The sequence below is a fragment of the Streptopelia decaocto genome (genome assembly GCF_964273445.1).
Source record: "Streptopelia decaocto genome assembly, chromosome: 2".
Classification (NCBI taxonomy): domain Eukaryota; kingdom Metazoa; phylum Chordata; class Aves; order Columbiformes; family Columbidae; genus Streptopelia; species Streptopelia decaocto.
The window spans coordinates 115,296,893-115,323,947 of NC_138655.1; the positions used below are offsets into that span (position 1 = coordinate 115,296,893).

Sequence of the window (27,055 nt, forward strand, 5' to 3'; positions counted from 1 at the left end):
CTTGACTGGATCCCATCCAGCCCCATACACTTGTGCATGCTGTAAGTAGTGTAGCAGGTCACCAACCATTTCCCCTTGGATTATTTGGGCTTCATTCTGTTACCCATCCCTGTCTTCTGGCACAGAGGATGGGTAACCTGAGAAGAACTGGCCCTATTATTGAATACTGAGGTAAAGAACGCAGCAAGTACCTCAGTCTTTCCCTTGTCCTCTGTTATTATGTTTCCCCCCACATCCAGTAAAGGGTGGTGATTCTCCTAAGCCCTCCTTTTGTTTTTAATGTATTTACAGGTTGCCCAGAGAAGTGGTAGATGCCTGCAGACACTGAATGCCAGGCTGGACTGGGCCCTGAGCAACCTGTTCTAGTTGAAGATGTCCCTGCTCCTTGCAGGGGGGTTGGACTAGATGAGTTTTGAATGACCCTTCCAACACAAACTGTTCTGTGATTCTATCATTCTGCGAGTCTGTGATGTGAAGCAAACCCCCAGATCAGGGCCGGATGGCGCGTGTTGTGTGCTGGGAGGGAGTGGGAGGTGAGGTCAGGAGCCGGCTGACAGGGCACTGACAGCGGGGCGCCGCTGCTGTGGATGCCGGTGTGAGTGGGAGATGCCCGTGCTGCGGCGGAGCGGAGCGGGGCGGAGCGGGGCGGGGCGGGGCGGGGCGGAGCGGACAGGCCCGGCCCGGCCCGGCCCAGCAGGCAGTCAGCTGACGCCGCCGTTTAATAGCATGGCGGCCTGAGCGGCGCCAGCTTCGCCGTCTCCTCTCGGAATGCTTCGGTTCCTGCTCCCGCTGGCCGGATTGGCAGTGCTCCTCCAGGCGGCGGTGAGTCCTCTTGTCTCCCCCTAAGGCCACCCGCTTCGGGGGGGCTGCGCCGTGCGGCCCCTTGCATTTAGGGGCGGCCCGGAGCTCTGAGGGGCGCGGGAGCCGGCCTGGCTCCCGAGGAAGACGATTAACCTTGGTCCGTTTTTAGTTCGTTAGTGATTTGTGGTTCATGGGGGGTGTTATTCGGGGCGCGGGCGCCGGGCCTGTAGCTGCACGCAGCGGGGAGCTGCCGGACCAAGGGGTGTGCTTATCCTGAGGGGGTTGCCTGTTCCCGGCCACACCGGCCTTCCGTGTGTTGTACTGAGGAAGCGCCGGCGGTGCCCGCCCTTGCCCCCCGGGCGGTAGTCGCCGGGGTCGCTGCCTGCGGGACCTGGGGGCCGGAACGCAGCTGCCGGCTGTGCCTCTTACACCGTGCTACAAGGGCTCATTAAACAAGCCACGGGTGGGAGGGGGGAAGTGGAAGTTGAGCTGCAGTTAGCTGATCCTGACACTCCATTTGCAGATCCCATGGGAGAGCTTGCTCTTCTTGCTCTTCCTGTGGTGCGTGAGGAGAGGGAGAGGAATTTTTCCCACTTTGCCCAGGTTCAGAATCAACGAGGCTGGTGAGGGGTCTGGAGCACAAGTCTGCCGAGAAGTGGCTGAGGGAACTGGGGCTGTTTAGCCTGGAGAAAAGGAGGCTGAGGGGAGGCCTAATCACTGTCTACAACTACCTGAAAGGAGGTTGTAGCATGGAGGGGGTTGGTCTCTTCTCCCAAGTAGCAAGGGATAGGACAAGAGGAAATGGCCTCAAGTTGTGCCAGGGAAGGTTTAGATTGGATATTAGGAAAAAATTCTTCACGGAAAGGGTTGTCAGGCATTGGAACAGTCTGCCCAGGGAAGTGGTGGAGTCACCATCGCTAGAGGTGTTTAAAAGGTGTTTAGAAAAGGTTCTTAGGGACATGGTTTAGTGCTAGCGTTAGGTTGCGGTTGAACTTGATGATTCTGAGGGTCTCTTCTAACTGAAACACTTCTATGATTCTATGACTTTCTTGCTGCTCTGCCCCCTGGCACACTACTACTGCCTAACCAGGGGCCTGGCCAAACCCTTAGTCTTTACAGTTGCTCTGGGAACTGTGCCTTCTTGTTTTTGCCTTCAGTTTGAAGCACAGTGTCGGTATTGTCTTAATAGATGTTGCTAAATGAATGATGCACAGGTGGTTAAAGCTGTGTGAGAAGTTGCGCAGCCTCATGGGAGACACTAATCAAAGGGAAGATGGGATGACAGCAAGTGTGGTCTCTGAGGGGTAGGTTTATAGCTGAGGCTTAAAAAAATTCTGAAGGCGGTGGGTAAGAGGAGTAGGGAACCAATAGTCACCAAATTTGGTAGGATTAGAAGAGGGGCACTTGGTGGATTTAGTAGATTAGCCTAAAATGGATAAAATACTTTAGAAGTATATAGTGATTTTTCAGGAATTTGCCGCTACAGGAGGTTGTAGAAGTGGACAGTATTTAACACATTCCAAAAAAAGGATTAGTGAAATTAAAATGCATCAGGTTCATAAACAACATACAAAGATGGCTAGGTAAGAATTTGCCTTCCAGCATCTCTAACAGCTTTGTCTGATGGAGGAGTGTGAAGGAAGTAGACAACAGGCAATGGCCAGGATCATGTAGTTTCCTTAAACAGCATTTCTTATTGCTGTTGTCCAGACAGAATATGGTGTGGTATCTAGAGGAACTGCAGACTTGAATCCATAGGACATTTCTTATACTCTTATCTTCCTAGGCTTGTTTATTTTCTGTAGAGGCATGTGTGTAAAATAGCACTGTTCTTTAAGAATAGTGTTGCAACAGCCAAGAGGGCTTGAGGAACTGAGACTGGGAGGCACAATTCTTTATCAGCCCACAGTTCCCTGAACAAGCAGTGAGGGAAGGTGGTCTTCTTAAAACTTGGTCTAGTCCTCAAAATATGGCAAGGTCCTGTCATCACGGAGGTGCTAATGTTCTTTTAAACTAGCTTGGCAAAGTATATGCTGCAGATAAGCAACCTGGCAAACTAGGTAGGGTTTGTAGACTCAAGCTCACTGCAGAGCCGTACAAGGCTGCTTTGGTTCCCTAGGTCAGAGGAAAAAAATATCTGGGGTATAATGATTGATTACTTTTTCTCTGACTAAGTGTTGACTAGTGACAGGAAGTGTTGTGAAAACTATGCAGTGACATATAGTCACTTTCAATAAGGTAGTTTGTTATCTCAGACTTGGTTTTGTATGTTATGAAACACCATCCAAACTTTTTTTCATCTATGGTTAAAATAAACCAACTGTTTTATTTTAAATAGAGGTATGCAAACTGGTCACAAGTAGGAACATTCTGTACTCTGAGCAAAATACAGAGCAAATCAGGGAATTCCAGTACGATTCAAGTGTGACTGATGCTTGCTTATTTATTTTCAATCTGGGAGCAGAGATACATGAGACTTAGTGTTCCTTTTACTTCTAAAGAAGCACAGTATGTGATGTTTTAATCATTTTCAGCTTAACTATATCCTTTTAGACCAGGATATGCTGAAATAGGTGTTGTGTCTTGGGAACTGTACATGCAGTGGAAGTGAGTGGGAAGTCAGTAGCAGAACACAACGTGTGTTTCACTGGTCTTACCGATTTTCAAGGCTTTGGAGAAGTCTTATTCACAACTGGAGACAAGGATGTCTGCTGTGCAGTTTCTGGGAATGCACTTGCATCTGGCAGCTGTTCCGGTGGGGATTTCAGTGCTGCTGTAGCATCTGTTAATAGAACCTCTTGCTATTAGTAAGTAACTACTCCTACATTTATACAGTCCTAAAATTATAGTCATCCCTTTGAAGGCAAGCGTGAGACTGGTGTGGGCCCTGGCTAAAATGAGTTTGATACCTCTAATGTAGGGTGATACCTGCTTTTGAGATGGAGCCAACTGCTTGGGAAGAACAGAAAACACACATGCTAAGTTAACAGCAGAACAGCTTAGTCACAGAACATGTACGGGGTGTACAAATTACTGTAATGATTGTTTGCAAATACTATAATGATTAGTTCTAGCACTCATATCACTGTTGTGATCTATTGCTATCTACCATAAGGAACTCTTAATGAGGAAACAGCGTATTTAGAAAAAAAAGGAGGAGTCATTGAGGGAGGCAGGCAGGTAGCTTAGAAATGGACTGCCAGAATCCAGTGTTTTCAGTTGTCTGGTTTATTCCACATTAAGAAATCTTGTCCCTGTCTTTGTGATAGTAATTCTGCATGACCCAGTGTCCTGGATACTCTGTACAGAGTTAACAGTCCTTTATTGCAGTTTGGGGAAAAAGGGAATGCGTGTAATATTCTAAAACGGCTGATACTGGTTCCTGGTTGCAGGCTTTGTTGACCCAAGGCATCCCTTCATAACCACATTATTGCCTACTGGAGACTTCTGCAGAGCACAAGGGAACAGTCAGAAAGCAAAGATGATCTCCTTCAAGCAACTGCCTCTTGAAGCAAAGGCTGCAGTGGCTGCAGGAGTGGTTTTCTTCTCCATGATGCTATCGCGGAGTTATCTGGCAGAACAACTCGAATTCAGGATGCGGCGTCGGCTTCTAAGGCTGCAGATGGCACTATTTTTTAATACACTCATGTCGATAGGATCTCTTCATGTTTGGAGATGCACAGTCACTATGTTCTCCAGGTCTTCAGCTGCCAGCTCCTTCTGTTTCATGGCATGGAAAATAGCTGTGTTCATGTTTCTGGCTTTGGCTCATTCAAGCTTCTTTACAGCGCTATTTCTTGTTGCAGAAGAGCCTTATTTCTTTTCTTTAGCTGCCTACACTTGTCTGGGGTCCTATATCCTTCTTATCTTCTTCCTCTTCACTCTAGGCTCTGTAGAGCAGGCTTACAAGTTCTTGGCTGGAAGAAGTGCTAAGGCAATCACTGGCAACAAGAACAGCAGAACAGCAATGAGAACAGTTCTGGCAGTCGTGCTGACTGCTGTGCTGACTGTCATTGGGCTGCTAAATGCTTCCCGGCCTCCTACTGTGAATTCAGTGGAGGTTCCAGTTCACAAGCTGCCCTCAACAATGAATAATCTGAAAGTGGTGTTGCTTTCAGATATCCATCTGGGGCCTACAGTTGGGAAGACCAAGCTTGCCATGATTGTGAGAATGGTTAAGGATTTGAAACCAGATATCACTGTGATTGTTGGGGACCTGACTGACTCTGAGGCAGAGATCATCCGACCTGCTGTTGAGCCTCTTGGAGAACTTAACTCTCCTTTGGGGACTTACTTTGTCACAGGAAATCATGAGTACTACACATCAGATGTTAGCAACTGGTTTGAGCTGTTAAAATCATTTAACATTCGGCCACTCCATAATGAAAATGTGAAGATTGTTTCACCAAAGAGCACTGATGACTGGTTCTGCCTGGCGGGTGTTGATGATATTGAAGCAGATGCATTGCGCTACTCAGGGCATGGCATGGATTTAAAAAAAGCTCTCAGAGGTTGTAGCAGTGAGCACGCAATAGTGTTGTTAGCTCATCAGCCAGTTGCTGCAAAGTGGGCCCTTCAGGAGAGACCAGACATAAATTTAATTCTCTCTGGCCATACTCATGGAGGGCAGATGTTCCCACTAAATGCTGGGGCTTATTTTCTGAATCCCTTCTTTGTGGGCTTGTACAAAGTTGGGCAGAATACCTTTGTCTATGTCAGCCCTGGGACGGTGTACTTTGGAATACCTATGAGGCTGGGCAGCAGAGCTGAAATAACAGAGATAATTCTACGTTCTCCTTGAGGTGCTTTCCATTTGACAAACCTTTACCATCCTTTTTGGTCAGCATGTTGGATCTTTTGCTCTGAAAGCAAATCTTTTTTCAGGGAAACCAGAAAAGTCGTGTTAGAGTGGACTTGAGCAGGTTCTGTTAAGTTTGAGCAGAAAACACTAACTGTATCTTGGGCCGTTAAATCAGGCATGTTAAAATACTGAAGAAAATTATCCTTTGAGTTCATTATTATTGCAGTGCTGCATTTAAAGGTAGCACTGATGTCATGGAGATAATGTGTGTCCTGTGCATGTTCATTAACATCTGTGTCCTGAGCTACTTCATGTTCTGTTATGTTATCCGTCAGGCAGCTGCCTTATCAAATCTCAGGCAGGTAAAGTTCTGATCTCTTGCAGTGCAATCGCTATTGCATGTTTTGCGGGAGTGACTACAGAATGTTCACTGTGTATGTAAACTCCAGAAACCTTTTACTAGAAATGTTATGGCAAGGGATTTGTGTTTAGTTTTGTTTGTTTGCTTGTTTTGATTGGATACCTTTATCCTGCTATCTGTCTATAGCATGCACTAGGGCTTCCAGTCTGTTCTGCATACCAGTACAGTAAATTGCTAGGCATCAGTTCCTGGAATTCTTTTTTTTTTTTCCCAGTTAAAAAACTGTGGAGACTGATACCAAAGGGTAAATGTAGCTTTCTTTCAGCAGGCATTTTCCCCAGAATAATTTGGTATCTAGTAATTGCTTACTGAAAAGTGCTCTAATAAAATCAAATGAGAAAGAAAACCCATAATTAACATAACTTCTGTTGCTGTCTGAGCATACAGTACCTCCTGATGTAAAGCACAAAATCCAAAGCTGAAATATTTTCTCTTCATTCTATATTTTTTTTGTTTATGGTTAATTTCTCTTCTGTGATTTTTCTCTTACATGAGTTAAGGAGATGCTATTTGAAAACAATGCAAATGAGATTCAATGGGTTAATACTTGAACTTTAAGGTTTTAATATTTCAAGTAAATGGTGTCCTTTTTGGGAAGACTAAACTCTGCAGCAGGTGACTTTCTTTAAAAGCATTTGCCTGTAAACATCCTGGTTGTTTGACAGGCACATAGCAGAATAGCTGCCACAGGGTAATGGGGGATGGAGAATTTCTCTGTCTTTCCTAGAAGGGTTTAGCAGTGACTAATATCATTCTGGGAAATCCGAGAGATTAGAAAATACTAATAAAAACATTCTTGCTTCCATATCTTTGTGTTCATCTAAGAAAGCCAGGATGTAAATTAATGTGCATCTATTGTCCAAGCTAATGGAAGAGTTTACTTCTGCATGTCTTCCTTTTTCCTCCCCGTCTACTCAGTGTTGCTGTATGAAACACCATGAACAGTACAAGTCTGGGATTCCTGCCTCTGACTCCGAGGTCTCCAGCTGTGGCTCCAGGGTCCTTGTGCTGCCTTTCTGCCCACCAGGACCTGGGTTCCTCTCGGGGACACCTGTGTGGCATGAGGCGAGAGAGACCAGTGCTGTCCCAGGAGGCTGAGGATGCAGGACCAGAGCTGTGCTGGTCAGCTTTTCTTGGCCTTTGTGTGTGTGATCCTGAGCCAGACACACTTCTGTTTTATTCTTCAGCTCTTGTTCTCATTTTGCAGGAGGCGTGGGGGAGTGTATTTGAAGGGTACCTTAGACTTTGTACAGTTAGGCTTTTCTGGAAGCGAGATTGTGAAGTTTCACTTCATCCACTCCCTTCAGCTCCCCTCTATCCCCCGGCAGTTTCTAACTGCCAAGCTGGTTTTGTATCCTGTTTCTCTGTACAAACATCTTGCGTTTTTACTTGCAGGAGAATATAAAGAAATGCTGTAAATGCTGCATGTGTGCTGGAAGGTTGGCAAGATGGAGAAATCAGACCTCTTTTAGTCTGAAAACTGAACACCTGAACAGTTTACTTGCCGGACTAGATAATTTCTGTTGCCCAGCACCTATAATTTTGTAAACTTTTTTCATGCTTGTGCAATAATACCTGCTTAAGTATCCTGAAGTTTCCACATGTATTTAACACTGCCTGCATGGGGTCCTTCCGAGGTTCTTTCCCATTAGTGGCTTAGTGTCAAGTGGTCTTCTGTAGACAGAATTGTCATAGCCTGTAACTTGTTTACTTATCAACATGTCTTCAGTTAAAAGCTGGGTTCTGGGTTTAGTAGAACAGAGTGTTCCCTCTAGGCCAGTGGTCCAGGAGGACAGCGTTTCATTTGTCATGCTGAGGGTTATTACTGTGTTAAGAAGATTAATTGTTTAGCTAGTTTCCTTACTGAGAGGCTTTTGTAGGACTGTTTTTAGGTGCTATTGGTTTCCCAGTGAGTTGCTAGTGTTACTTTTTTTTTTTTTCCTCCTGCCCTTTTTATTTCCTCATTCAGTCCAAATGTGCACAAAAACCTACCTGAAGCGATCCTTCAGTCCCAGGGGTGCGTAGATGATTTCTTCATTGCTTTGTATGTGCTCTTCTTTGAAGGTCTTTGTGTATCCTTTTAGGAGCAGATACGCATCCTTTTAGGAGTGGTCCTATTATAATTTCATAAATTTATTGCAACTGCCTCCCTGTGAAAGCTTGTTTGCTTGATGATTTTCACTTAAAATGTTTTCTTTCTGTGCCAGAACACTTCAAAGCCTTTTTTTTTTTTTTTTTTTAAGTATGATTGTAAGGTGTCTGAGACCAACTTTATTTTTGGTAGTAAGAGGAATGAACCTTTTCTAAAAAATCTTTCCAAGAAAGCAATCCGTAATTGTCCTCCAAGGCTTTTTCGATTCTTTTCCTAATTTGACTTGAGTGTGCATAATTTAGACTTGTCTTCAGTATTCCAGATGAAAATAAAATGCTGTGCTGCTTATTTTGTAATTTTTTAATATTTTTTGGTATTTTTTTTAAGAATGTGTGGAATGTATTTGATCTGGATAACTTAATTAAATGAATATATATTCTTATTAAAGGCCAGTTCATTGGAAGAGGGAGTTTATCGCTGTCAGAATAATACCAGAATAGAACAGTATAATCACTTTGTGAAAGATATATTTCTTACATCATATAATCATTGCAGAGTGGATTTGAAAATACGTAAATTGTGGTATAAAAAATGCTTTAAATGTTGGGATTTAATAAAACTTTATTCGCTTGTCAAGAAAGATGCCTCTAATGGCCTTTTATTTTGTACCGATATTTATTGTAGCAATACATGACAAATCATTTTAACACACTAATTCTGTTTACCAACAAAAAGCTACTGGCAATAAATCTGACTAGTTTGGGGAAATTTTACACCCATACTGCTTAGTGAGGCATGGTGGAAAGTGGAAAAGGTAAGGCCACTGTTAAATCTGCCTAATGTCTTCTAGAGGGATGAAGTGCAGGCTGAAGAGATGAGGATGTGATGCGGAGAAAAGAACCACTGCAAGGGCAGAGAAAGGACACCAAGAGTTTTTTGGAAGGAGCAGAAGAAAACAAGTGGTTTGTGGTTCTCGATTTTGGTACTTAAGCTTTGGGATAGAGAAAGGGCCTTGAAAAGGGGTGTTCTGTGATTGAATGGTCTGTGTGAGAGATGCTAGAAATCTTCCACAGATGGATCATTGAGGATTTGTATCCACATTTGTTTGCTTTCCAGATAATTAAATAACCCCTGCATCATTAATTTGCAGAATGAGACATCCTAACCACTATTAGCGTTGTGTGCTGAAGCTTTGACTTTTTTTTCCTATATTGAGAGACATACACATTATAAGATGTTGAAAGAGCATTAAGGTTGCAAAAATAAGTTCTCACTTGATTTAAGAGAAGACAAAATCTTTAGTTTTCCCCGCTTCTCTGCAAGTATCTTGTGAGCATGTAAGATACCATTGCCTCTAAGTGTCTGAGTTTTCAGCTGGGCGTTAGTATGATGTGGTATGGATGAACTGTCATCTTAAGCTGTGCAGTTAGTGTGTGTCTGTTGAATCTGCTTACCAAACCAGCAGACCCACTACCCCAGCGTTTAGGGAGATGCAGAGAATTCATTCCTGTTCTGTATTAACAAGCATGAGTATGCAACATTGACAGAGCCAGACAGAAATTCTTGATGTTTCATTGCAATCTCTCCTCTGCAAGCCATGGGTGGAGTCATGCACTGCCAATAAAAGAATGCTGAATAATTGATTGCGAAAGGAAGTCTGTTTACAATGGGCAATGAATGAGATAAATCAGTTTAAGGACTCCGGAAGCTTCCTCCCCCTCCTCACCCCCATAATAACACAGTATCAGGAGGTGTATGTGTAGGGAAGGTGATTTACAGTTATGGTCATAGCTTTAAAAGCGTGGCCTTTAAATGTCAACCAGTTCAATGATGATCCCTTTCATAATTAATATTTCATTGTTTTATTGTTTTAAGAAGTTATTGTTTTTCTGCCAGGGGTGTCTGTCCCCTGAGTGTGGAGCTATGTAAACAGTTTATTTGATGTTCATCTATCAACAGTTACCTGCCATAAATTGAGCAAGTGTCTTTTCCATAAACCTCTTGATGTGGCTCATCTAAGTGAAGGGGTTAAAATCCTTTTTCAGCGGGGAAAAACAATTTTTGACTCTCCTTCTTTATTTCCAGGGTTAATGGCCTTTTAATGTGCTTTTTTTCCTAGTACTTTATTTATTTAGTCGATATTGCAGAATTGCATTGCTGCACTTGGGTTCTGAGTTTTATTTAATCATGATCATTTTGAAGCACCGGATACCACATTAATGCTTCAACTTGTCACAGTGTCCTAGAGTAAAAAACATCTGAAGAATGTGGAACATCTGCTTGGTGTTCATTAGGGTGAATGGTTTCCTTAGAGGATGGATACACACAGTACAGATCCATCCTAGTGCAGCATGCCCAGGAAATCAACATGCAGGTTATAAATTAAAGATCAGCAAAATGTCACTTAGATTTGAAATGAAAAAGTGAGCAGATGGTAGATACCTGTGCATCCTCTGTAGCGGTAATTTGCTTGAGGTTTAACAGCTTGGAGTTACTCAACCAACTTAATTCCCCAGGGAGAATCCCAGCCTTTGAGTTATAAACCAGCTGCTCTGGAACATAAGTATTTCTCAGCTCTGTAAGGGTCTGACTTTGTGGACACCTGGCACATCCATACCTTGGTTTATCCAAGATTTATTTCAACTTTTATGGAACTCTTTGTTAAATCATGTTAGGAATGGGTCCGTGTTTGTGGGATGAGGGCTTAAATAGCTTCTCCTGTGCAATACTTTGCAATCCCTTGTAGTTCTTGTTTCCCTGCCAGCTCAGGGATGTATCTTCTCACATCTGTTGTTATATGTCCACCACACAGACAATTTCTGCTTGCTGTTGGCAGAATGTTTTGGATTGCTATGTGCATTTAAGACATTTTTCGCTACTTTATTTAAGGCTTTCTGTGAAGAAATGCCTTTATTGCAGTTGCAACACACTGTAGTCTTCCTCTTCCTTGGAGTTTGTAATCTTCAAATGTTTGTAGAGTGTTATCTCATTCAGTTGCTCCATTTAATATCAGCCTAGGGATAGGCATGTTTACTCAGCAATTCTCCAGTTTTCTGGAGGGTGTGGGGTTTTTTTGTTCTTTTGGCCCGTGACACATTGCACTGGCTCCTTTTTGTTGTCTTGTCGATCAAAGAGTATGGTCTTGGTTGGCAGTTGTGTCCAGTTGTTGGCCAGGAGTCTCAGTACTTGCAGCTTTCTATTTATACATGCCTGCTGTATTTTGCTTTTCTTTACCTGTAGTTGTACACGTTGTTCACCAGTTAACAGAAAGAAGTGGTTTCATGGGAAGGGTCTTCAAAATTGTGTGGTCTGTTGGTCCCTGCTTAACCTCTGGGCAGATCTCCTCAGATGGTGGATGGCTCTTGTGTAGTGGGGGATCAAGTGGCATTAGATGATGGTCTGCATCTCTCTTGCCTATCTATTTACATTGCTTTTATTTCAAGTAATCAGTTTCGTAATTGCTAAGCCCTATCCTCAATATGGGGCAGGCCAAGGCCAATCCTTGCAAGAATAAGGCCAGTGTCCTTCAACAGCTTTTAATTTGCACTTTGGAAAGGTGTGTTTCATTTGGACTAGTATAACAACCAAAGAATCATGAGGTTTATTTGTTTGACTTAAGACATTTTCTGATAGGTATGAAGAACTAACTGCTTACATTTGCTGACTCATAATTTTACTTCATAAATCCCTACTGAACTTTCATTGAAGGGATTTTTTTTTTTTTTTAATGTGCGCAGTAATAAATCTGATAAAATGCAAAGTCATAGAACATGAGGACAAGCAACCAACTATTCAGTGGTGTGTTAAGGACAAAAGTAAACTGGTTAAAGGGATGCCAAAGACACATGGGAGATATAAGATTGGAGGTGCTAAGGTTTGTTTAAAAAAATTAAAGGTTCTTAAAGGCATAGGGCCAAGCACTTAAAGGTCTTCTGTTTTTCATTGTTTTTAACAAGTAAAAGAGGTACTGTTGTTGGTCATAGTAGTTTAAAATCTTACTAAGATCATAGGCTCACCTGAGGAGTAATCCCATGCTCTTGAAGTTAAGGGATGTTTCTTATGACTAGGAAGTGAAGATTCTTATTTTCCCTGCTCCTTAGTTAAGTTCCACTGTTTGGGGTGTGCTTAGCTGAAATAGTATTGAAAAGTAGGACTTTCTCAGAAAATGACTAATTTTTAGTGGCTTACATAAATGTATGCAGTTTGCCAGACAGATCTATCAAACAGTTTTACACTTATTAGAAACTGAACTTTCAAAGGTATTATTAATTGGTGCCCCAGAGCATTTAGAATGTGGTATTTGTTCCTCAAAAGCTTCCAGCTGGCTTTTACTTCTAGACTTGAGCATGGCATTAAATTGGAATTAAGGTCGTGAAGCATTAGGTGCAAAGTGTTGCCATTTACCACATCTTCCCTAATTAATTCCTCATCACTTGCAGTGGTGTGAGCAACTGCAAAATGTAGAAAGATGGTAGTATATACTTGTTAAAAGTGGAGAACGTGTGTGGCATATTTTGGCATAGTAGAGAATCCTATCCTTGCTGAATGGTTTGCAAATGTATTGTACTTTGGTGTTAGGCTCAGGTGGGCTATATGTAGCTACTGGAAAGCCATTCACCATCAGTTACTTGGACACCATTTTTCCTTCTATAGTGGACAACCCACAGATGTGTAGACTGTTATCAATGTCTTTCAAGGCAGAAAAAGATCATATTGTGTATTTAATTGTATTTTGTACACAGGATATACCCGAGAGGAGTTTTGGGATTGACTATGACTCTGGCTGCTTTGTCAAGGATGGGAGACCTTTCCGTTACATCTCAGGTAGCATTCACTACTCACGGGTGCCCCGGTATTACTGGAGCGACCGCTTGTTGAAGATGAAGATGGCAGGACTTGATGCCATTCAAACGTGAGTAGCTGGTGACTTTCAAAGTGATTTGTAGTCCTGGGAGATGTGTGAGAAGTAGTTAAGTAGAATGCTACTGTTGCTGCTTGGTTTATTCATTTTTAAAAATAGGTGAGAAGGCTCTGGAAAAGTGAAGGGTGATACAGGGTGACCTCTAAGAGGCTGAGACAGCTGGGTAGGTTATAGCTGACAGTCCACTTCCCTGCTGTGGGAACAGCACCTCTTGCTTCATAACCCAGAGTGCAATTGTGATCTGAACTAAATTGTTGGACTGTGAACTTTGGCAACTACAAAATTGTTGTATGTGCTCTGCCTCTGCCAAGGGCATCATAATTTCTGGTCAAAAGGCAGATGAGATGAGAAGGGATGATAACCTAGTACAACCTAGGTTGTATGGCCCTAAAGCCTTGAAAACATTGGTGAAGGCTGCAGTAGCACTTAAAGCTATTTCACCAGGAGTGTTTAAGTTTAGAAAAAATGGTTGGGCAGTAAGTGTATTTCTTTAAAAACAAACAAAAACCAACAAACAAACAAACCGAACCGAACGCCACAACAGTTTAAACAGCTTTTGGTTGCATGAACCAAACCTTTAGTCCATCTTTTTTGTCTTTCCTACCTGGTTTTATACTCATTGCAATAGGTGAGGCATAGATTAAAAAAAAAAAAACGCAGCTTACTCTGATTTTTTCCAAAGCTTTGTTCACAAGGGAAGAAGAATGTTAGAAAAATGTAAGGCACAGTCTTCTCAAGCAATGGTTGTAGTTCCCAAACATGTTTGTTTTTCTTTCTGAAATCATTACAGGACTCATTATAGAACTTCTCTTTGAAACAGCCTGCTTGTGTGCTATGGGCTGCCCAGCCTGTAGGCCAGGGCACTTTGCTCAGCAGGAGTGTTGTACCATCTTTCCCTTCCCTCCCTTGAAATCTGTATTCTGTTTCACCTGCAAGTGGCAGGGTTGCCTAGTACACTGAAGGATGTGATTAGTAAGGGTTAGTATGTGAAGAACAGATGACAGGGAAAGAAAAGAAGTTCCTTTTTTCAAATTTAGGCGTCTCTCTTTTTTTTCTTCTGTGTTGTAAAACTCTTCCCTGTGTTGTGATGGTGTAGTGGCTTTTATTTGGTGGGTATTTTCTGTTGTTTTCTAACAAAGAACGCAAGTTCTATCTTCCCTCACATAAGAACAATGAGATTAAGGGACACACTTGCTCAGGACAGAGTTGCCGGAATTGCCCATGTAATTTTTTTTTTTCTGCAATAAAAGTAATCTTAAATGGACCTGAAAATTATACATTTTGATATCTGGCTTGAAGGTCAGCCTGAGTCCTGACAGTGGCTCTGTCACTTCTATGATCTGTAGTGTCTCATACTTTCCTTATGTCTTTTCCTCTTCCTACTAACACCTGTATATCTTCGGTGCCCTCTGTTCATTTCCAGCTTTTTCAAGGAGTCCCTTCCTTTTTTCTTTGAAATGGCCTGTTCATGCCTCTGCTGCATCACTGGTCTTCTGAGACAGGAATATTTTCTTTCCCATTACGACCCTCTCCACCTTTGTGCCCCCACCCCTGTCACTGTTGTTTAATGTCAAAATTGCTATGGTGGTTGCTCCTTTTTTTCCTTTTTTTTTCCTTTTGTTTTTTTTTTCCTTTTGCTTCCTTCTTCTTCCTTTGTAATCTCCCACTAACAGTTTCTTTTTTTTTCCTTCAACCAGTTGGAAAACTGGACTCAGAAATGGGACTCCTCCAGGCTTCAGTATTTTTGCTAATGACCTGGGTGGTAAAATATCTTATGAAGTTTGCTTAGCATTACCAAACCGGAGAGGCTGCAAGTTTATGAGAAGACAAGATTTATATTCAGAACACTTGCAGCAAAATGGAGAAGTAGTCTGGAAAAGAGCAGGAAGCAATTTCATATGGAGTCTCCTTCTCTGGAGACATTTAAAACCCGCCTGGACACATTCCTGTGTGATCTGCTCTGGGTGAACCTGCTTTAGCAGGTGGGTTGGACTAGATGATCTCCAGAGGTCCATTCCAACCCCAGACATTCTGTGATTCTGTTTTTTATATATATATATATATATATAAAATTTTTTTTTTCCACTTGTTGAGATCTCTTACTCTGTGCTTCAGTGTTTTGCATTAGTGTGCTTCCATTATGTGGGACAGAGTGGAGATTGTCTTGTGTTGCTGCTGTTGACTGGTCTCTGGTCTTGGGAGAGCTGAGTTGTTTCTGTTTAGGCATGTGCAGGTAGCACGTATTGCCCTGCGGTTATGTGACCTATGGCCCTAGGTGTGTTGTTGCAGCATCACTGATGACATAATGTGTTTCTTACAACCTCCTTTTCTTTTTGTAGAGCAGATTGCGATTCTTTATCTTTCTCCCTCATCATTGCCTTACCTTTGGATTTTTCCTACTGTGGTGAAAGGTAGCTCCTCAATTTATACCTTATGAGCAGAAGGTAACCCTGTGCCTTGCATTTTCTAGAAGAATCAAATCCATGTATGTTTCCATTTGGCACTGGTATCTCTCTCTTTCTCTCTTGATGGTAAAAAAGCCAAATCACACACCAAAACCCTTTCATTTTTCTTTGAAGTAGGCAGGTTATCAAGCCTTACTGCTCTTGATTATTTCCCAAACAATTCTGTTGTGATTTTGTGTGGATTTGGTAAAAATGGAAATTGCTCTAAGTGATATATTTAGTTGTGGTTTTGGTTTTTGTTTTTTTCTTCTTCAGCCAAACTTTCCTGGATCAGTAAAACCATTAGCAAGGGACTGAGATACCAGTTGGGTGAAGTTGTTCCGGAATGGGCAGCAGCACTGCCCGACCTTCTGGCAGAACGTGGGAGTTGGACTCCCAGCCTTGGGGCCACCTCTGAAGACTGATTTTGCTGCTTGGGTTTTTTCCCATGAGACAGGGATGGATCTTGCTGTAATTTGAAATATGGGAGCCTTCCTTGTTCTTATCAAAGTGCTCACAGTGAGGCTTAACCACTTCAAGGGAAACAGGATCCTTTTATTACAGGATTGTCCTTGTACATACATTGTGGTCAAAGCAAGCCAGACCTGCTCTCCTTCCTGCTTTCTCCTGCCTTGTTTCCAAAAGACTCCTGTGCTGTGCCTTGGTGCATTGTTAAGCTAATGAGTGAGTCAGCAGCTCATGTGAGGCTCTTGAATGGGTGTAGTCAGAATATCTCTCTCTCTATATATATATATGGATATAACCATCTGCACCTGGAAACATCTAAAGCAATAACAGAATATGAGAAAACAGGTGACAGGAAGCTTGGTCTTGCATTAAAGCTTAAAATATGAAGGCCTAAACCTTCCAAATAACAGGCTGAAATTTGATGTTGAGGTTGGCATGCTATCGCAGAAGATGATGGAGGTCAACCTAGGAACTCCGCTCCTGACCTTGGCAGTTAGTGCACAGAGACATCTGTCCTTGTTTTCATTTCCTGAGTGGTGTTTGCCAGCTAGAAGCAAATGCTGTCAGAGACATCTGGAGAGGACTGAAAGTTAGCAGTTTGTTTTGTTTTCTTTTGGCAGGGATGAGAGAAACAATTAACCACCAGATGGGGCTAAATATTTATAGGATGTATAGATCAGTGGAGAAGCTTCCTGGAAGAATCGGTAGTTACCTTACAGGATTATAGGTTAAAGAATGTCGAATGTTTTATTTGTTTTATTTTATTTGCTGACTTATAAGCAGAAAACTGTAAACCTGTAGAAGTTCCCTCTAAGAAAGAGCTGCTCTTTAGAATATCTATTAATTTAAAAAATAAGCACAATTTACTTTTGAAAAAGACTGGTAAGTGTGTAATTTAACTAGAATGTATAAAATGCTGCTCTGTTATTTATGAGTGGTACAAGCGATTTAATGTTACACTAATTAAAAAAAAAAAACCAGCCTGGTATTACAGAGAGAATTATTTTGTACATTAAGGTAGTTAAGTGAGGTTTTTTGGCTGTTGACATATTTCTGAAATAGGAGAGGAAAACTGTGACTTTTAAAGAAAAGAGATACAATTTCTATGCTTTATCATATAACCTCTAAGTGGAGAGTAAAAGTCATTACTCAAGTACAGAAGAAATACCACATCTCAAGTTTGAAAAAGGGATGTGGCATTCTTTTATAAATCAATTATTCTATAGCTGAAGCAGCACAGCATTAACAACTGAGTATATATTTGTACAATAGTATATGGGAAATATAATTGCTAATAATAACAATTTTAAGGTAAAATGATTTAGTTTGAGGATGTTGCTAGCTGTAGAAAATATACAAGGGGATTAAAGTGTATTAGTCACAACTTTTAGACCAGAGTTTAAAATACATTTATATCATGATTCATTCTGTAAGAAAGCATTTCACATAAATTTTGTTCCCCACTTTCTTCCCTTCTTCTCCACTAAAATTTGCTTTTTTCCCAGCCTTGTGGGGAAGCATGGGTCATAAATTGAAACTGTTTCTAGAATAATTCTTCCATCTTCTTCCATCTGGAGTGTAAGGGAGTTGGGGAAACCTTTTTGTCCTCACCTCAGACACTATTAAGCATGTCTAGACCTTCAGACTTGTTTCTAGAAGAAATTTGTAAACTCTTCAATGAGTGTATTTTCCTAATTAACAGGTTACGAGGTGTAGTTAAATTACAGCTAGAATGCTTTTCTCATATTAACCTATAATTTACTTACCAGTTATAAATAACTTGTTCAGTAGTCTAAAGAGAAAGGAATGTAAGTAGTTGCTGTTCTTCTGTAGTAGTATTTTAGGCAGCTAGAAGCTGTTATGAAGTTAATATCTAGTCATCTTTATTTTGCTCAAACAGATGCAGCTTTCTGCTAGAAGCATTTTTTTCAGTGAATGAGTTGCTACATCAACATGCCTGTTAATTCCTCCCAGAAAGAGCTTTGTCATGCTGGTGATTCATAGTCAGATGGTACTTTTCCATGGTACCTGCAGACCTTTTTCCTATTAATACCACTTCTGTATCTCTTCTTTCTCATTTTGTGTTTTTTTGCTTTTTCCTATGCAAGAGAGGATTAAGACGTGATACTCTGAATTGCTTGTTGATGTCAGACCATGTTGCTCATTAGTTAAGAGCATTTAGAATCCTGATTGTGTTCACAGATTTGCAGCTGCTTCCCATTTACAAAGCATGTTGTGTGTTACATCACCTGGATGTCAGTAAAAGCTTTGGATATAGTTAGACCTACAAAAGAGACTTGGGATACTCCTCAAAATACCAGATTGCTTTCCCAGCGAATTGTGGGTTTTCTTTTGTGGTTAATTTTTATTCTGTGTGAATCTTATACCAACTAGCCTCTATTTTTTTTATGTTTGCCTGTAGGCATGTCATACAGCAAAGTACCAAATGTGTTGCTAAGTCAAGAGACATCACCTTTTTTCCTTTTCTATAATCCTTTAGGCAAGCTTTTCTGTGAACAAATGAAGTTATGTTTACCTGTCTTTGACAAACCCATAGTCATATATATATATACATACACACACACACACATATATATATATTAAAAAAAAAACCTTAAAACAATTCAGTGGTTCTAAGCAATAGCTTTGAAAACAGTTGTTATGGCTTAGAGCAAACTAAAATTAATCTGCAGTGATAATCTGGATAATGGTATATGGAACAGTGAAAGCAAGCACAATTCGATACTCTGGTATTGGCTTTTTTGAGGTAGATTGGTCATTTGTTTGTTTTAAATAGTTTTCTACTTTATCTACTTTGATCTTAAATATCAGCAATCAGCTTGCACCTCTGCTTGAAATTTAGATGAAGTGCACAAAACTAAATTAATGTTCAATGTATTTTCACGTGGTTCATATATTCATTAGATGCGCATTTACTTTGTTTTACAAATGAGTTAATCATGTGCTTTGGAAACAATTAGAGCAGATTGACAAAGAAATAAAATATACTACACAGGGGGGAAAAACTGCATTTTGATTCCTTAGTGTGTCGCTTTGACTCCATGCTGGCATATAAATTTTAAGCTTTATCTTTTCAAACAGAGGCTTAAGATTTTGGCATTTGCGAGGCTATAATATAAACTAATGTTGCTGAAAGATTGTGTTTCTGCTTGATGTTTATGTGCATATATGTCTGATTGTGGCCACTTTGGTAGTGTGCTCATGTGAGGGTTCCTGCTTTTCTTGCTTTCTGAGAGCAGTGTTTTCTGAACTTTCCCTCTTGGGTAGTTCTTACAAAATTAATGCTGTAACATAGAAACACACACTGACAGTAAAAAAAAAAAAAAAAAAAGTGTTGCTTGAGAGGATCTTTGCTTCACTAATCATGGTTTTTGTTTGACAATTTTTTTCTCAAATTTGTCCTCACTGGAACAGTGGTAACAGTTCTCTTAGAGAAATTACAAAGCTATGTACAAAGAAGTAAACACTTGGAGAATGAGTTTTCCCATTCTCTTGAATCCTTGCTCAGTCTGTACTCATCCTAATTTTAATGTCTGTCTTTTCTATGAATGCCACTTAGTACTGTCCCAAGCCAAAACTCTCATGGTTGTCAAGCATGGGCCATAAGACACAGCATTACACATAGATGTTGGTAGGTAACATGTTTGCTTGTTGCCTTACAACCAAGCGTGTGTTTTTTATCTTGCATGAGGTGTTCTGTGGTGAGGTTGTGGTTTCTCAGGTTCTGTAAGTAGCAGAGAAATGTTCTCACAAATGGTCATCTGTTTGGGTGTTTTATTGCTTGGTTGAAACGAGATTTTACTTTGTCCAGGCTCCTGGGCACCTTATTCTCTAACTTGACCGTTCTTCCCATGCTGAGTTTCCAGAACCTGCATTGGTCTGGTCAATGAAAGTATTCAAGACCTAGATGCAACATCATTTGAGGCTTAGACAGAAGAAAGGCCCTGGAGTTATTCTTGTATTTTACTGATCCGAAGACCAGTTCAGTATTACAGATCTCTGAGCCATGTGGTGCAAACAGTTGTTATTCAGATTTCTGGTTTAGTCTCAGTTTCCTGTTGGAGAGGGTCCAGAGGAGGCTGCAAAAATGATCAGAGGGCTGGAACACCTCTGCCTTGAGGACAGGCTAAGAGAGTTGGGGTTGTTCAGCCTGGAGAAGAGAAGGCTCTGGGGGAGACGATATTGTGGCCTTTCAGTACTTAAAAGGGGCCTATAAGAAAGATGGGGACAGACTTTCTAGAAGGGCCTGTTACAACAGGACAAGGTGATTGTTCTAAACTAAAGGAGGGGAGATTCAGGTTAGACATGAGGAAGAATTTTTTTACAATGATGGTGAAACACTGGCCCAGGTTGCCCAGAGAGGTGGTAGATGCCCCATACCTGGAAACATTCCAGGCCACGCTGGACGAGGCTCTGAGCAACCTGATCTAGTTGAAGATGTCCCTGCTCGTGGCAGGGGGATTGGAATAGAGGACTTTTGAAGGTCCCTTCCAATCTGAACTATTCTATGATTCCTAACGGAGGGTCATTTTCTCTCTTCATAGGTATGTGCCATGGAACTACCATGAAACCCTGATGGGCGTGTATGATTTTTCTGGTGATAAAGATCTGGAACATTTCCTGCAGCTTGCTAATGACACTGGTTTGCTGGTTATCCTGAGAGCTGGACCTTACATCTGTGCAGAATGGGACATGGTACAGCCTTTTGTAACAGTTATCTCATTTCTAGGGTAAATCTAATGCAAGTATTTCTGTCTTAAAGTAGCTGAACATACTTCTTGTGTCCTTGGACAAGACTCTTGGTTTAGTGTGTTAAAATCCATGCATCTTAAGTGACTTCTTACAATGCAAGCTTAATTTGTATTTCTTTTTTCATTTGGAATTATTATTTCTAGAAAATCAAGCTTCAGGTCTCAGTATATGTTTTGTAAATGCCTAAATTCTTCTTACATTTAGTAAAAATGGTCACTGAAGTGATATTCTTTCTTTTCTCAGGGAGGTCTTCCTGCATGGCTACTGGAGAAGAAATCTATTGTTCTCAGGTCTTCTGATTCAGGTAGAGGCACCAAAGAGGACTAGCAGAAATACACTTTAGCAGCAAGGTGACTTGCTGTTTGAGACCATTACAAGATATTTCACATTTCAGCATAAGCTATCTTAGGAGCAAAACCTTCAGTACTTTAAATTAGAAGTGTGCATTTGAGAAGTATACAGAATGAACAAAGGAGGGCAGAAAATTTCCAAGGTATTGACAAATTTAGTGAAAATTGGTGCCAAGCGATAAATTATTTTCACCATTGAGGAGAAGACAGGTAGCTCGCAGCTTTGAGTTTTTCAGTGGCGAACTGGCCACTCATTGTGGGGGTGTTTCCTGGCTGGTCAGTGTGCATGTAATTCCAGAATTTGTTACGACATTCCTGTATGCTACCTGGTCGTGGTCCAGACATGCAAGGATGGGATGACACAGGAGATAAATGTGCTTACTGGAGTGCGTGTTAGGGGACAAAGATATATATCGTATCTGATTTCAGTTCTGCTTATTGTGGGATAAGTTATCTATTTAAAAAAAAATAGTACACATAGCAACATTCAAATTTGTTTTCCTGTAGAAATGCGTTAGGATGACATGTGTGAGACATTGAAGTCTCTATGGTGATTTTCAAAGTTCGTCAGTGTTTAAATGTTTTATTTTTTAGTAAACTGTACTGGAAGCTAGCATTTATGAACAAGTATGGGAGCACATCACTTTATTAAATGCTCTTCTGTTGTAATTTACATATTAAGGACACTAGGTAAAGACTACCCATATATAATTTAAAACAAAAACTAGAAAAAAGTGGAAAAGTGAAACATTTATACTTTGTGTATCACAGATTACCTGGCAGCAGTGGAGAAATGGATGGGTGTCCTTTTGCCAAAGATGAGGCCTCACCTCTATCAAAATGGAGGTCCAGTCATCATGGTGCAGGTAACTTCCTGAAAATCAAATGAACCCAAGCAGCATGGATGCTTATGTTGCTCTTGCAGACACTCCATGGGTGTTGCATGGTAATGTCACATTTTCCTTAACAGTTTCAGGTAGTTGAAATATTCTGATGAAATCCCTTATCCTAAAGAACTGAATGCACTGTTTCCAGAATGCAGAAAGCACTCGTCTGCTCTATTAAAGTTGTTTCCCAAAACTATAAGAAGCAATAGAGGAAACCTGTGGGGCTTTTTAGATCCGAGTTTCATGCCAGTCTCACATAAAGCCACAATATATTACAATGACCTGAAACCCTCTGACAGGAAAAAGGCAAATAAGGATACCTGCAGATAGAAGCAAAGGCAACATGAAGTGAGCCTAAAGCTTGTGACAAAAACAGCCTCAAAAATTAGGCTTTTTAGTTCTTAGCATCTAACTTAAGCTGTAAATGTTTCAGGACACGATGTTGTGTGTTCATAGTGAGTAGCTGCTCTCTAGCTTCTTCTCCCTTAAACTCCTTCTAAATGTGCAGTGGTGGCTGTTTTGTATTCTTAGTATTTGACCATAACAAAAGCTTTGTTTTAATACTTTTCTTTTTAGACTCAATGGTTGGGGACCCTTCTTATAATATACCCCAAATCATTGCTCTTTACTCAATATGTCTATTGAGTAAAAGCACTGGGCAAAATTATTCCTTGTCAGAAATAAGATGCTTATAAACAGGAGTGTCAGAAGTAACCTTCAGGTGTGCATGGCATTGGATCTGAAGCTTGAAAGTCCATTCCTTGAGAAGAGGGCAAGATATGTACCTCTCAGTAGCAGCAGGGTTGTCCTTTTCACCTCAGTCCTTTGAGTCCATTGCAGGGCTTTGCTGGTCATGTGTGTCTCTTAAAGGTGTCTCTGTTCTGGAGGTCCAATTTTGCTGCAGTTTTGGTCATGTCATAACCTGTTCTATAGTTTTATTATTCTGCTTGGGAGGTGGGTTGTAGCTCTCAATTTTTTAACAGAAACTGTGTTTTGATCACTGTTGCTAGGTAGCTAGGGTAGCGATTTTATGTGGAGAGTGATTTTTTTGTAGGAAAACTACATATCTCCACAGAATGATTGGTCCACCCTAAGATACAGGTGAGAGGAATGAGTGCCTAGAAGTGTTATCTTCTCTTATTCCTCAGGTCTGGAGTTAAAATGACATTTTCAGCACTGCTGTCAAAGGAAGAGGACAGTTTGATTTGTGCTTTCCATTCTTGGTGTCAGATGCAGACTGAAGCTGGCCACTACTTTACTGACTTGCTTTTACTGCGCAGGTAGAGAATGAGTATGGAAGCTACTTCGCTTGCGACTATGACTATCTGCGTTTCCTTCTGAAGCTCTTCCGCCAGCATCTTGGGGATGAGGTGGTGCTGTTCACAACTGATGGTGCAAGCCAGTTTCACTTGAGATGTGGAGCTCTTCAGGGTCTTTATGCAACAGTGGACTTTGCCCCAGGTTGGAAACTGCGGTTTGTTATGAAAAATTCTGTTGTGTGTTTGTGGCAGGACAAATTCTCCTGACTGCTTGACAAACCTGACAGCTTTGTTTAAATGAGGTCATAGAATCATGATATCATAGAATATCTCAAGTTTGAAGGGACCCATAAGGATCATCAAGTCTAACTCCCTAGCATTTATGTATATTTGAGGTACTATTAAATGTACAAGTACCACCCACAAGTATCCAGCTAGAGAGTCACGATCACTTCTTTGTGTCATGAAATCAAGAATAAACAATTTACACTGCTCATAGTGCATATCCTCTAAAAATTAGCAGTAATAGTTGGCATTGATGTGATTTTTAATTATTTTTTAAATTTCTTTTTGATGCATGTGGTGGGTTTTTGTGTTTTTTGTTGTTAGTTTTTTTGTTGGTTTTGGTTTGGTTGTTTGTTTTTAACATCCTTTGTCTATCTCAGAATCCAGCCCTCATAGTTAATTTATTTTTAAGCCACTGGTTAACGGAAAAATATTACTGCTGAGAAATGTGCACGCTGCCACAATTCACTGTGATATAGGCATGAAGAATGGATAAGCAACCACAGTGTGTTCAGAAGATGCCCTTTAGATATAAGAGGAGAGTTAATGATGTAAATGTTTGTATACTGCACAGACTTGGAAAAATCGCTTTAAGGCACAAAAAACACTCCAAGATAGATCTTTCCATGTTTGGTTTTTTTTTTTTTTTAGTGTAGCCTTTTTCATACATGATTCCTTCTACAGCCAAAAATATGTGCCTATCAAGAATCTGCCTTCTTATAAGTAGATTGAAATTGTGAACTCCTTCACATGTATCATTTATGAGATGGCGAGCTATTCTTGAAGTAGTTATTTCTAGTCCCTTTGGCTTGAGCCACTGGGAGTGATCAGAAGTGAAACTCCTGTCCAGAGGCTGTCTGGCTTCTGTTTTTCCCCATAGCCTTGGTACCACAACCCCAGGCCTTGACTTTCCCAGTAGCAATTCTGACACATCTCAGACTTTTTGATGCCAGGATGTAATTCCTGAGAAAAGATGGATTTTTCAGAGCATGTATCTAAAAAGCAAAACATACATTTGTGCATACGTGTATGTATATATTTAAAATAAGTTCTGCGACTTAAGCACTAGAATCAAAGGTATTGATTCTCATGTTTTCTGAAGTAACTTTCTTGTCTGGGTTTTTGCTAAATGTTGGAAAGGAGATAAGACACCTATTTCAGCAAAATGAAGGACTGGAGAAGTCATGGATGTAGCAACTCAATCTTATTTCTGTCTGCTTATAGGTGGCAATGTCACAGCAGCATTTTTAGCTCAAAGAGGCAGTGAACCTAGAGGCCCTTTGGTATGTCTTTTCACTTAAATTTCTTGTATCGTTCCTAATCTTGTAGTAGTTAACACGAGAGGAGTTAGCAAGTGTATTGGACGGTTTTAGGGATGTGTTTACAAAGACATAATTTCCAAGTCAGTCAGAAAAACTGAATAGATGAGCTTGTGTGTGTTTGTCAAATCCACTTTAACTGCTGTTCTGCAAATACTGTTTTGGTCTCAAAAGGTATTGATTTAGTTTCAGTATTTTTCCTTGTTAAGACAAATGTTTACAAAGCAGCGGAAACAGTATGATTAGATGAGTTAGTGAGGTACATGTGTGGGTGGAAGTTAAAAGCAACATTAAAAGGGCAGGTTAGAAGTTGCTTCCTGTTTTCAGCTGCCCTAGAGGTTTTACACAAGCTATAATGGGATGCAAGATCACTGGAAGCCATTTTGACAGAAGGAGAAAGCCCACTGAGGGTGCAAGATTATCTCTGTGCTGCGAAATTGTTTAGAATGTCATTTGAATACTTGAAAGATTTATTTTCATTGCATTTAGTCTATATATGCTGTTCTTCAGAGACTTTATTGCTTCCATCATTTATTTGAATGCTAAGCATCTGAAACACGTTCATATTGACAGGTTCCAAGGAAATCCATGTTCTTGGGTACTTAAGCAATGATCTTCAGAGGGTCCCTATAAAAGTGTTGAAACAGTCCTTAGATTTCTTTGACCACTAATTTGCTGAAAAGGACTGACTTAGTGTATTCTTTACTGTATTTATAGTGGTTTAAAAATGGCTCAAATGAGTCAAGGTGCCTTTTTTCCTTCCCACTTAGAGTTAGTAACCTTAAATCACATTGTATTCTGCTCTTGTGCCTGCTTCATGTTTTCCCTTCCTCTTTTGCCCTTCCTCCTTTCAGGTTAATTCTGAGTTTTATACGGGATGGTTGGATCACTGGGGGCACCATCATTCTGTTGTGCCCACAGAGACTATAGCTAAAACACTTAATGAAATCCTGGCATATGGTGCTAACGTTAACCTGTAAGTGTATTCAGTAGAGGTTAATTTTGGGGGGATTAATTTTCCTAATTCAGCAAATCTGATTTAAGTGGATGGTTTTTTTTTTCCTTTTTAGGTACATGTTTATAGGTGGGACTAACTTTGCCTATTGGAATGGTAAGAAATTATTTAAGTAGTACTAATGATGTATGGGAGCTGTTTATAAACTGTCTAGTAATGTATTCTGTGAGAGAATAAGCTATGCCTGCTTTCACATGGCAAAAGGTGACTGCACTAGCTGTTCTCTGTCTATTGCTGGCATGTTGTACTAAATCCACATGGTATTTATCCTTGCAAAGGTTACTTCTGCTTCACTCAGTCCTGTGAAACAGTGGAAACATGGATAAATTTGTTTCCCTTCAGAGTATTTCTGAAGACTGTATAACAGAGTGGTGTGAGCTCAGGAGGACAGTGTCTTCCATCAGAAATAGTTTCTGTATGCCAATCCCAAAGCCTACATCGAATCTCAAACTGTAGCAGAGTCTGGCTGTGACTGGAAAGAATTCTGAAAGTTGATACCTCTGGGAAAAAACCCAACTCTTTCACTGTTTCTGTTGCTTTTTTCCCCACTCCCCCTCCTTTAGGTGCTAATATGCCCTATGCGCCACAGCCCACTAGTTATGACTATGATGCTCCACTGAGTGAAGCGGGGGATCTGACAGAAAAATATTTTGCCTTGAGGGAAGTCATTGGTATGGTGAGTGTCCCTAGGACATGTTTAGAATGGTTTTTTGAAGCATACCTGATGTACTGCAAACTCTCTTGCTTTTGTGTTGGTATAAGTTACTTCTGAATGTAGTGTTTTCTGCAGGTGAGGGAAGTAAAGTAGAACAAGGCAATTAGGCCAACCTAACCGCTGCAGCTCTCTGGCTATCCTTTCTGTCCTGATGGCTCCCTCCTTCCTTTCAGAGCTGGGGATACAGGTGCAGGTCTGACGCTGACATGATTCAGCTCTCCCTTTTTGCTGCATTTGTTTTCTTTTGACTCAAGGTCAGTGAGCTGGTCTGGCTGTCTCAGTCAGATGAGAACCAGTGCAGGCACAAGCGGAGCAGAGAGAGGCAGAAAAGCTTTTGCTGGGAGAAGAAATGGAGGAGGAGGGAACAAAGCTTTACCCTTGTGGTATTGATTAGCTGTTCAGTCAACTTGGGCTCATCACTCAATGTTAGCCTGATATGCACTGCAGCTTAGTGCTTTGGCTGTTTCTGTCCTAAACTTCATGTTGTGGTTTTGGGCCTCTGTG

The 27,055-nt window shown here is 40.8% G+C and overlaps 2 protein-coding genes across 3 annotated transcripts in view; both read left to right on the plus strand.

Moving 5' to 3' along the window:
* The first annotated feature begins 691 nt into the window (after window positions 1-691).
* The window catches only part of GLB1 (galactosidase beta 1), a 51,840-nt gene continuing 25,476 nt past the window's right edge, over window positions 692-27,055 (plus strand). The window contains exons 1-10 of the mRNA XM_082044784.1: window positions 692-822; window positions 12,858-13,027; window positions 20,514-20,664; window positions 20,965-21,025; window positions 21,843-21,937; window positions 23,239-23,419; window positions 24,727-24,785; window positions 25,676-25,797; window positions 25,892-25,932; window positions 26,400-26,512. Coding sequence (XP_081900910.1) covers window positions 769-822; window positions 12,858-13,027; window positions 20,514-20,664; window positions 20,965-21,025; window positions 21,843-21,937; window positions 23,239-23,419; window positions 24,727-24,785; window positions 25,676-25,797; window positions 25,892-25,932; window positions 26,400-26,512 — 1,047 coding nt within the window. The 5' untranslated portion in view covers window positions 692-768. The remainder of the gene's footprint in view (window positions 823-12,857; window positions 13,028-20,513; window positions 20,665-20,964; window positions 21,026-21,842; window positions 21,938-23,238; window positions 23,420-24,726; window positions 24,786-25,675; window positions 25,798-25,891; window positions 25,933-26,399; window positions 26,513-27,055) is intronic.
* TMPPE (transmembrane protein with metallophosphoesterase domain) lies at window positions 710-8,755 on the plus strand. Of its 2 annotated transcripts, XM_082044786.1 has the most exons (3): window positions 718-822; window positions 3,470-3,608; window positions 4,194-8,755. In XM_082044786.1, exon 3 carries the CDS (start codon window positions 4,283-4,285, stop codon window positions 5,600-5,602), a length of 1,320 nt encoding a protein of 439 aa, XP_081900912.1. In that variant the 5' UTR covers window positions 718-822; window positions 3,470-3,608; window positions 4,194-4,282; the 3' UTR covers window positions 5,603-8,755. The 2 variants fall into 2 exon arrangements, with proteins under 2 accessions (XP_081900911.1, XP_081900912.1); XM_082044785.1 differs by lacking the exon at window positions 3,470-3,608 and having other exon boundaries at window positions 710-822.

Excerpts from the sequence above, each read along its gene's own strand:
- TMPPE (XM_082044785.1), top strand. The coding sequence starts at position 4,283 with ATGATCTCCTTCAAGCAACTGCCTCTTGAAGCAAAGGCTGCAGTGGCT.